Source organism: Mustelus asterias, unplaced genomic scaffold, assembly GCF_964213995.1.
Source record: "Mustelus asterias unplaced genomic scaffold, sMusAst1.hap1.1 HAP1_SCAFFOLD_69, whole genome shotgun sequence".
In the NCBI taxonomy this organism is placed as follows: Eukaryota; Metazoa; Chordata; class Chondrichthyes; order Carcharhiniformes; family Triakidae; genus Mustelus; species Mustelus asterias.
Genome location: NW_027590131.1, coordinates 839,745 through 851,492, shown reverse-complemented (window position 1 = coordinate 851,492; position 11,748 = coordinate 839,745). Strand labels below are relative to the sequence as shown.

Here is an 11,748-nt window from a genome sequence, read left to right as displayed (position 1 = left end):
TATATTTAATCTTCTCTTGATGCTGCTGACTGTCTGTCCCAGTGACCCAGTGTCTTCCTCTCGCACTCTCCTCGAGGTGCTGCTGACTGTCTGTCCCAGTGTCCTACTCTCTCCCTCTTCTTTAGGTGCTGCTGACTGTCCCAGTATTCCAGTGTTCCCCCCTCTCACTCTTCTCTCGGTGCTGTTGAATGTCTGTGCCAGTGTCGTCCTCTACCGCTCTCCTCTAGGTTCTGTTGTCTGTCTCAGTATCCCAGTGTTCTCTTCTCACACTCTCTCCCCTAAGGGCTATTGAATGTCTGTCCCGGTGTCCTCTGCTCTCACTCTCCTATAGCTACTGCTTCTTTATCTAATATCGATTGGTTCTGTGAATGTAACCCAATGTCGTGTTACCTTTAGCTACAGATTCTCAACATTGATCACAGACCTCCAGTGATATGTGTACGCTGGCACTGAGATCTTTTTCTGTCTCTTGTGTCTCAATATCTTTCACACAAAGAATCCGTCTGTTCAATATTAGCTCGACCACTATGTATGAGATACATCTGTCTTAATACGTTGTTTTGTGAATCTGTGGAATTGGTGACCCTGAGGTGCTGGGGCAGTGAGTAAATTTAAGGAGGAGTGAGACATATTTTTAATTGGTAATGGGGAGAAGGCTGGAAAATTGAGATAAGGAGCATTTCAGCCATGATCGAATGGCGGAGCAGACTAGATAGGCCGAATGGCCAATTTCTGCTCCTATATGTTATTAACTTATGAACAATGTGTGCCCACTGCTATCACAGATCTAAACTTTTCTTTATCTCACTGCCTTCTACCTTGTAAACCATTGTATTGTCGGCATCTGCAAACTTACTGTAGACATCACGTTAATGCTGCAAGCCCCTAGTTCATATGTTAAACCTTGCTCAGCTCTTGAATATCAGACTGTGAGGAGTAGAGAATCCCAGGCTAACATTTTTAATAAAACTATGGATGTGGAAATCTGTAAAAACAAAAAAAAAGTGTGATAGACTTAGTTTTGGCAGTACCTGGAGAAAGAACGAGAGTTAACATTTTGAGTCCAATGTGACTGAGTTCTGAGGGAGCGCCATATGGAATCAAAATGATAATTACTGTCTCCATGGATGCTGATCTTATCCAACATTTTCTGTTGAGATCATTTGTGACATGTCTTCAAGCCAAACTACATCTGGTCCACTCAGTTTCAGTTGCAATATTGAAGACGATTCCTGAAGCAGAGTTTCACATTTCCACTGATATAACAACATTCTTTGGTGAGGAAACCTATCAACGGCTTTCTAAAAGTCTAGGGTGACAATGTCCACCGTATTTCCATCATTTATGATTCTACTCACTTCCTCAAACTCCAGCAAGTTGGACCTTTTTCAGTTCTTCTGTGAATTTCTAATGGTCTCTTCCCTTTCCCAGTGATCATAAGGAAAACTTTATATTATCCCTTGCAATGTCCACTTGGTTACGGACGTCTGGCTGGTCGACTTGCAGTTCCCGAGCTCTGATTTGCCCCACGTTAGGGCTAAACGTGGAAGTTTATTGTGAATTTCTAATGTTTCATAAAGAATAGCTCTTAATATCCCTTCCAGTATCTTCCCAATAACAGTGGTCAGGCTGAGAGGCCTGTATTTCCCGGGCTCTGATTTGTTCCATTTTGAACTGTAGGGAAAATGGTAAAGAAATGAGGGACATTGGGGGCAATTCTCCCAAAATTGTTCTATGTGCTGAATTGGCGGGAAACTGGTATAAATGACGATTGTTTTTTCAGTGGGAGTTCAAACTCTAATCTCCCACAGTCTGTGCAATGCAGAGGTCACAAGCGTGAATCTCATTAAAGGTTTGGGGGGTGGGGCCTATTCACACCAGAGGCTGACAGTTCCTGACCTCTGCGCATGCGCAGTGGCCCCGAGCTGTCAGCCTGCAGTTTGCTGGCCAGCCACGGGACCCTGTAGTGCTGCCCCTTGGGTCCACCGCCCCTAACGGCCCCCCCCAACTTCCCAGGCCAGCCCCGACCCTCTCCCGTCCCGGAGCACCGCGATCTTCTCCGGATCTCTCTCTCTCTCTTACCCCCCCCCCCCCCCCCCCCCCACCAATGGGAGGCAGACACCCTAATCCCACCCAGCAGACGCCCCCCACCACCAAAGAAAGCAGACACCCGCCCACGGAGGCCACCTAGGCCCTGCCCCCTTGGCACTGCCCCATGCCTGGTTCTTAGTGCCAAGGTGCCCTGTGGGCATGGGCACTTTGCCCATTAGGCAGTGCCGGGAGCACAGTCTGGCCCTGCCACAGTGCCCATACCCAGGGGGGAACAACCTGAAGCCACCCAACCCCCTGAGGGGCCCCAATTGCACCCCTCCCTTCACTCCAGCGGGGTCTCCTGTTAGTTCCCTGAAACTGGGGAGCGAATCTGAACGGCACTGGAGTGAAATTGCACTGACGGGAGTGGGAGATGTTGCGGGTCCGGAGGCTTCAGTCCCAGGCCCGCTAATAACTTTAAAATAAGGTTAAAATAGATTAAAATCTCGTACCTGCTGTTCCCACTGGTTTCCAGCGTGGTCCCCACTGTGCTGGATATCCGGCACTCGGAGATGCGTGCGCATCGGGAATGCATGCTTGAATCCCACAATTCGGCCCACAAGCGATTGTCCCGGCCCGCCGCACTAAAGATTTAGAGCGTTGGGATGGGAGAATCGCCCCCAATAATCTTTACCATATCACAGAACAGATTGAGAGGTCAGACAACCTTTGATAAAAATGATGATACTACAGGTGTTCACACAATTGAACATTAATCTGAAGAATGTCTCTGAGGAAAAGGGAGTATTTAGGCTTAATACAAAATTACTGGTTAGTTTCCTAATGGTCGTTAAAGAGAGCACATTACTCTACTGAAAGGATAATCCCTTAATTCAGGGGTTTCCTTCAAACCCAATGTAAGAACAAAGATAAAGACATTTTCACTTTCCCAAAACGAGGTGATAGGAAACAAGAAACATAATTAACCATGAATTATAATTATTGTTAAACAGTTCAAATGAACTGTGAATGTTTCCTGGTTTCATATTACACTTAGTAAAGTAGCTCCTTGTTCTTTTTCTTGTTGCCATCATGGCAGAATGGTTATCAAAACACAGTTAATGTATCTACATGTACAACTGCTGAAACATAGTTATTGATTACTGAAATACACTACATCAAAGGGGTGGGTATTCTTTGAGTTCTCTGTCTGAAGGCAGGTTTGAACCACGGCTGAATGATCTCCGGCACGGATAAGGCAAGGAGTGAGGTCCCGAATTTGCCCCAGATACAATGGGGATCGGACCCCGTGCTGCTGACACAATATGGCCCACAATCTGACCAACTGAGCCAACCGGCTCCCCAGTAACATGGGTGACCAGGCAACAGCCTGATAGAATAGGAGAACTTTCCATCTTCAAAACTGTTGGTATTCCAATGCTCACACAGTATGAAAGGGAACCTGTTGAAGGAGGGATGCAGTCACAGTCAGACTCCTGAACAATTACAATCTCTCCGTCTCCCATTCATATCCAATATCCCATTTACCATTTCTGCAGCAGATTGGGAACACCGACTCGTTCACAGACTAATGGACTCAAAAATCGTCTATCATGTAACCATGATCCTTGCAGACTCCCAGTGAGGTGTCTGTCTTAAGGGCAGGTTGGAAAGCATTAACCATCAGAGAGGAAACATCACCTTCATAAAATGGAAAGTTATGGAAATATTAGAGTTAAGTCACGATCTGAAACTTTAATTTAAAATTGGTGCTTGTGAAGCGAGGTTTCCAATAACTTAATTTCAATTCCTGCACAAACCTTGACTGACACTGTAAAGTAAGTCTAACAATTCAGCAAAGATGGTATTTTAATGCAACTAACAGTTCTCTCTGTTCTCATTGAAGATCTCCAACAGAAACACAAGGAGACACTCCGGGTACAAACTGAAACACTGAGAGTGAGCACTATCCTCATAAAGGAGAAGGTTAAGATTTTCCAGCTGGTTGATCGATACGCTGAGCTAACGGTTATTTCTACTGTTCGAGACCGGACACTTGTCGAACATGAACTGCTGGCAAGAGGCCGAGACCATGAAGAGTGGAGAAAGAAAGATCTCCGGAGAGAACTGGAAAAAATCCGAACTGATCAATTGTTCCAGAGCAGCTTTTCCCAGACGGGCAGTTTGCTGCAAAAAATTAGGAGATTATTCCACCAATCCCATTCAAGATCCAAATCTGGGAGTTCAGCAGCAATGAGTGGAGTGCCGGGAATTGGAAAAACAACAATGGTACAAAAGATTGTTTATGACTGGGCCACTGGGAAAATATACCCACACTTTCAATTTATTTTCAGTTTTAAATTCCGGGATTTGAACACTATTAACTGTAGAATAAACCTGAGGAATCTGATATTGGATCAGTATCCTTACTTTGGGAATATTCTGGGAGAGCTCTGGAAGAACCCAGAGGGATTGCTGTTTATATTCGATGGTTTGGATGAATTCAAGGACAGGATTGATTTTGCTGATAATCGGAGAAATACAGAACCTCAGTCCATGTGCACAGATCCCGAATGCTGGTGTGAAGTGTCTGACATTGTGTACAGTTTAATACAGCACAAGCTGCTCCCAGGATGTTCAGTGCTAGTGACCAGCCGCCCCACTGCATTACATTTATTGGAAAAGGCTGAGATCAGTGTCTGGGCTGAAATCCTGGGATTTGTTGGTGATGAACGGAAGGAATATTTCAACAAGTTTTTTGAAGATCAGATGGTGGCAGCAGCTGTCTTCAAACACGTGGAGGAGAACGAGATCCTGTACACCATGTGTTACAACCCTTCCTACTGCTGGATCCTCGGTCTGTCACTGGGTCCCTTCTTTACACAAAGAAACAGGAAACAGCAGCAAGTTCCCAAGACCATCACCCAACTATATTCCTACTATATTTACAACATTCTGAAAAACCATGGCCGAGAGATGGAAAACCCCCGTGATGTGTTACTGAAGCTTGGTGAGATGGCCTACACAGGAGTGTCCGAGAAGAAGATTGTGTTTAGAAATGGAGATTTGATTGAGTACAATCTACAATCTTCCCAGTTCCTGTCTGGGTTCCTGATGGAGCTTTTGGAGAGAGATGTTTCTGCCCAGAGTGTGGTTTACACATTCCCACACCTCACCATCCAAGAGTTTGTAGCTGCACTCACACAATTCCTGACTCCAGATCCTGGGGAGATCGGGAAACTCCTCAGTGAAGCCCACAGTGAGGAAGATGGGCGATTTGAGATATTTCTCCGTTTTGTTGCTGGTCTGTCCTCCCCACAGTCAGCTCGACCCCTGGTGGAGTTTCTGGGTCCATTTCTTCATCAAACAACCTGCCGAGTGATTGACTGGGTGAAGGAGAAGGTTGAAGGGCAGATTGGGGACACACAGACTGAAACTGGGAAGAGGAAGCTCCTGAACACATTCCACTACCTGTTTGAGTCTCAGAATAAAGCACTGGTTCGGAACACAGTGGGATCTGTGGAAAAACTTTCATTTAGCGGATTGCGACTGACCCCGATTGACTGTGCGGTCCTGTCTCATGTCATTGGACTCTGTGATACAATAAAACACCTCGATCTAGAGGAATGCGGCATTCAGTGTGAAGGGCTCCAGCGGCTGGGACCCATTCTGCACAAGTGTCAGGAGTTGAGGTAACTGTTTGGTCTCAGAGCGGATATTTTCATTGTTGAGAAGCCATTTCCTTTGTTCTAATAAAACAGAGGCATGTTCATTCGAGGACATCAAGAGAGAAACAATGTCCAATGGTCACAAAGTGTGGGAGAATGGCACAAAGTAATAATGCTCATTTGAGAGCAGATGCAGATATGATGGGCCGATTGGCCTCCTTCTGAACCTGTAATAAATCTAGATTCTCTGATAAAACTACATCGTTTCAAGAAGGCAGATTCTCGTGGAATAGGCGTGGATAATAAATGTTGGCATAACCAGCGATGCCCACATTCCTTGAATGAATAAAAACATTATTGGGATGAATTTTAAATGATTAGAGCTGTAAAGGCCTCCCTCCAAAATCTGAAAAAGGATCATTCCCTCTCCCAACAGAAACCATCTGATTCTGTACGATGCTATACAGAAATTAGTTTCTCTTGTTCGGTGCAGCTTACAGTTTGTGTTTAATTATGATCAGGATTATTTTACTGCGCTCTACCTGTGTTATGTATTACAGTCGGTGTGTGTTATATTGGGACAATGTCCCTTTATAAGTCACGTGATCACTGGTGACATCATCAGTTCGGGTTGCTTTCTGAATGCCTGCGTTGCGCTGCCTCTACTGGCAGCCTCTGTGAACTCCGTCTTGCTTCTTGGATTAACTGGTTGTAACTGAAACTCAGAGCTTCTATCATTCATTGTGGGCCTCTGAATAGAAGCAAACATTTCTTTAAACCTCTATAACTCTTACAACGTCGTAAACCTTAAATTAAAATGTAGGGACAGTTTAAATTGAAACCAAAAACCCGCAGGCGGGCAGCTTTGTTTAACATGAAGTGAAATTAAAGTTTTGGCCCTTTCTGAGCTCACAAGCACAGAAACACAAATTAAACTTCAACTCATGAATTACTGAGTAACGCCCACAAACACAAACTATTACATAACAGTGAAGCCCAAGATGCTGTTTTCTTTATTAATTGCTACCTACACTTGCCCTGCCAATGGCAATGATCGATGCACATATGTGTTCAGTCCCTCTGATCCTGCAATCCGTGAACAATTTTACCGATTATTTTATATTGCTTCCTCATGTGCATGTTTCCTGAAAGTATCACCTCACCCGTCTCTGCATTGAACTTAATCTGCCACCTATCTGTACACTCCACCATAGTCTGTTTTTCAGTCCCAAGCTCTTCTCCTCACAGTTTACAATGCCTCAAACTGTTCTGTGATCAACAAACTTTGAAATTTTCCTCGAGACTGCAAACCATAAAAACCCTACAGTGCAGGAAGAGGCCATTCGGCCCATCGAGTCTGCACCGACCACAATCCCACCCAGGCCCTACCCCCATATCCCTACATGTTTTACCCTCTAATCCCTGTAACCTACACATCTCAGGACACTAAGGAGCAATTTTAGCATGGCCAATCAACCTAACCCGCACATCTTTAGACTGGGAGGAAACCGGAGCACCCGGAGGAAACCCACGCAGACACGAGGAGAATGTGCAAACTCCACACAGTGACCCAAGCCGGGAATCGAACCCAGGTCCCTGGAGCTGTGAAGCAGCAGTGCCAACCACTGTGCTACCGTGCCGCCCAAACACCCAAATCATTCATATATATCTGGAAAAAGCAAGGATCCCAATACCAACCGCTAGGGTTCTCCATTACCGACATCCTCCAGCCTTGAAAATATCCATTACTCTTTGTTCATCCAATTTTGTATCCACGTTGCTACTTTCCCATTTATTTTATGAGCTTATGCCACAAGTCTGTTGTGTCACTGCATCAGATGATTTTTGAATATCCATGTGCACCACATCAACAGCAGAACCATCACTGACCCTTTCTGTTGCTTCCTCCAATTCACAGCAATATAAAGCCAGTCGAAAACGGCATTTTCTTTACCAACCAATGAATTTAGTTTCCTCTGTGTCGCTATTAGATTCACCATTTCCCTTTTGAACTCAGCGTGGGCCGGCTCAGAGTAGCTGAATGATCAACTGACCCTCCAACCCTCAGCTAAGTTTAACACTACTGCTCCAGGCTGGAGCCGCAGACCTGACTAAATTGGATTGACCCAGTCTTTTCGGTTGTGGTTACTGCCTCCTGGTCCTCTCTTCATCCACTCCAACAAACTGAGATAGCTGGGAATTAAACCTGTATCAACTGCTTGGAAAGCAACTATGCTCGCTATGATATCACCATCGTTGCATTTAGGGACTCCTGTGGTGTAGGTGCACCCACTGTGCTGTGAGAAAGACAGTTCCAGGATTTTGACCCAGTCACTGTGAAGGAACGGTGATATATTTCCAAGTCAGGATGGTGTGTATCTTGGAAGGGAACTTCCAGGTGGTGATGTTTCCATTCATCTGCTGCCCTTGTCCTTCCAGGGATAGAAATCACAGACTGGACAGTGCTGTGTAACGAGCCATGGTGAGTTGTTGCACTGCATCTTGTAGATGGTCCAACAACCATAACTAACTTCGTCTATGCTGGTATTACTCTATTTGGCAGATAGTTTTCATAGAAAGAAATCATAGGAACCCTACAGTGCAGAAAGAGGCCACTCGGCCCATCGAGTCTGCACTGACCACAGTCCCACCAAGGCCCTACCTCCATATCCCGACATATTTTACCCACTAATCCCTCTAATCTACGCATCTCGGGACACGAAGGGGCAATTTTTTTAGCATAGCCAATCAAACTAACCCGCACATCTTTGGACTGTGGGAGGAAACCGGAGCACCCGGAGGAAACCCACGCAGACACGAGGAGAATGTGCAAACCCCACACAGACAGTGACCCAAGCCGGGAATCGAACCCAGGTCCTTGGAGCTGTGAAGCAGCAGTGCTAACCACTGTGCTACCGTGCTGCCCATTTCTCATTTCCATTGACTTCAGTTTTTCTCTGGCTCCTTTTTGCTACATGTAGCCATATGCTGCCTTGATGTCAAGGGCAGACACTCTCCCCTCTCATCCTGAGTTCAGCTCTGTTGTCCGTGTTTGCATCAAGGCTGTAATGAGGTAGGGGGCTGAGTGACCCTGAGTAAGCACAAGCTTCAAGTCAGATAGCAGGTCATTGCTAATTAAGTGTCACTTGTTAGTCTCGTTAGCTTTCCATTACTGTGCTGATGATCGAGAGTAGACTGATGGGGTGGTAAATGGACAGATTGGATTTGTTCTCTCCTTTTTGTGTATGGTCAGATCTGGACAATTTCCCACTATTTTGGGTAAACATCAGTGTTGTAGCTCAACTGGAACAGCTTGGCGAGGAACAGAGCAGCTTCTGGAGCAGTAATCTTCAGTACAGTTACTGGAATATTGTCAAGATCTGTGGTCTTTACCGTATCCATTATCTTTAACTATTTCTTGACATCATGTGGGGTGAATGGAATGAGCTGATATCTGTGATGCTGGGGCCCTCTGGATGGTTCAGCCACTGAAGTTAGTCACTAATATTTGAACCATATCTTTTGTACTGATGTGCGAGTCTCCTCCGTCATGAGGATGGGATATTTGTGGAACCTCCTCCTTCTGTTTCATCGTCCACTATCATTCACAACTAAATGTGGCAGGACTGCAGAGCTTACATCTGAGCCGAGGAAACCAGAATTTCCTGAATGAGGAAACCTGCTGCTGGAAAATCTCCAGTCAAACTGTCAGTGATATGAAACAGGGTTTTCGCATCATCCTTTTCCTATGTGAGGATCTACCGGGAAGAGGGAACTCCCGGTAATTCCCGGAGATCGAACACGAGCCAGACCTGCAGAAAATGTAGAGCCTGTTTACTGTGGAATGTAGCGGGAGACACCCCTCCCCTATAAACTAATCAAACAGAAATATTTCAACTTTCTAATGGGAGAATAATCTTTCCTTGTTGTATCAAATCTAGGGGATGGATCTTAAAGCAACAGTTAGCACAGTTTCACACTTTAACTCGCTCTGAGATAGTATACAGATGATATAATGTCAATAGTTAAGCACAGGGAATCCCGAGCGATCCACTCTCACAGCTTTATCATTTAACCCTCAGTAAAATGTACAATTCTCATAAAATGCTGGATTTATGTAACAGCAGAAATGATTTGAATTTCTGGAATCTTAGCAGGGTCAGTGAGATTCAGGAGGGTAATTCTGATGATCAGCAAATGAGACCAGAATGTGGGACATGTTTAAACGTTACTTGCTTGTTCACAGGATGTGGGCATCACCTCCTCTAGGGGCCATTAGCAGTGGGAGATAAATGCTGGTCCAGCCAGCGACACCCATATCCCATGGACAATTAAACAAAATATACATTTTGAGAGGTGTAAAAGTGGTTTCCCCCAGTAGGCAAACCAGTGAGAGTGAAATGTTCATCATTTTTCAATGCTGACTATTGCCTTTTCCATTCAACAGAAAGGGTTTGATATTATCTAATTTAATATTGTCACATTTATTAGTGCCAAAGCATACCGTACATAGGGAAGGAAAGGAAAGAGTCCAGAATGCAGTGCTACAGTCACAGCTGGGGTGCAGAGAAAGATCAACTTGGATGAGATATAATATCGTAACTTGAATCAGGTCACCACTCGTGCTAAGTTTCTGACACAAAAATAGATCCAGCTATTTTTTCTGCTGAACATTAATCTGAATTTAATGTGTTTCTCACTTTCTCCATTTAGTCTGGGTGACAATAAAGTGGGAGATTCAGGAGTGAAACTACTGTCTCCGGCTCTGAGGAATCCAGAATGTAAAATACAGAAACTGGAGTAAGTATCAGACTGTGAGATTGTGTTAATAATCAGTGGATGGTCTGACACTGTAAATTATTATCAGTGTCAGTAATCGTGTCATTAATAACCATTCCACATCATTCCTATCAGTATTCCTGTTAAACACCACGGATTTACTCTGATTCCTGAAATCTTTCTCTCTCTGATCTCCAGTTTGGAGAGTAACAGCCTCAGATATTCTCACCTCTGCTCTCAGTGCAAACCAGTCAGTGATGTGTCTGAACCTGAGTTACAATAAACTGCGAGATTCAGGAGTGAAAGATTTAACTAATCATTTCTAATTATTTTCGAAATCATTCATGAGAATAAAAAAGATGGACAAAACAATTAAATGTTTATAGAATTCCCAGATATGGCTGGTCGCATGTTCAATTTAGTTTAATTTGTCATTCAGATTCTAGATGTTTATGTCTGTCGGCTTCTCAGTTTGATTAAACATAGAAAACTGCTGTATATCGGTAAGGCAGATTACAAATTACAAGGAATTCTGATGAGTTTTATCCCGAGGGATCCATTCTCAAATTTACGTTAAACGGAGCTTAAGGAGCATCTTAAAAGAGAATGCATAGGTCTGTACCTTTCATTTATAGGAAGCTGACAGTGGCTTTCCCCAGCAACCAGTACTGTGTTACTACGACTAATTTTCTTTACATGTACTACCAAATGAGACTTGGGTTTATCTAAAGATGAGATGTGAACCCGGTGAAGCTCCAGCACACGGCCACCAGACGACAGAGCGGACCATATGATCGACCGAGCTGAATCACACCAAAACCAATGGATCAATCAGAGATCTGCTCTCTTGCCATATACAGTCATAAAAAGTGCTGGACATGCCACAAATGTTGGACATGCCGGTTACATGAGGCGACACGGTGGCACAGTGGTTAGCACTGCTGCCTCGCAGCGCCAGGGACCAGGGTTCAATTCCGGCCTTGGGTTACTTGATGTGTAGAGTTTGCACGTTCTCCCAGTGTCTGTGTGGGTTTCCTCTGGGTGCTCCAATTTTCTCCCACAGGCCAAAGATGTGCAGGTTCGGTTGATTGGCTATACGCAGTTGTCCCTTGGTATCTCAGGGTGTGTAGGTTACGGGGATTAGTGGGCCATATATGTGGAGTTACAGAGATAGGGCCTGGATATGATATTCTTTCAAAGAATTGGTGAGGACTCGATGGGCCAAAGGGCCTCCTTCTACACTGTGGGAATTCTATGATTCTATAAACAT

The 11,748-nt window shown here is 44.6% G+C and overlaps 2 protein-coding genes across 2 annotated transcripts in view; one reads left to right on the top strand and one right to left on the bottom strand.

Moving 5' to 3' along the window:
* Positions 1-11,748, bottom strand: part of LOC144483448 (NACHT, LRR and PYD domains-containing protein 3-like) — a 396,724-nt gene that overhangs the window by 143,389 nt on the left and 241,587 nt on the right. The gene's annotated exons all lie outside the window — the stretch shown is intronic.
* Positions 2,770-11,748, top strand: part of LOC144483437 (NACHT, LRR and PYD domains-containing protein 3-like) — a 30,650-nt gene continuing 21,671 nt past the window's right edge. The window contains exons 1-3 of the mRNA XM_078202123.1: positions 2,770-2,862; positions 4,012-5,723; positions 10,413-10,499. Of these exons, the coding sequence (XP_078058249.1) occupies positions 2,770-2,862; positions 4,012-5,723; positions 10,413-10,499 (1,892 nt within the window). The remainder of the gene's footprint in view (positions 2,863-4,011; positions 5,724-10,412; positions 10,500-11,748) is intronic.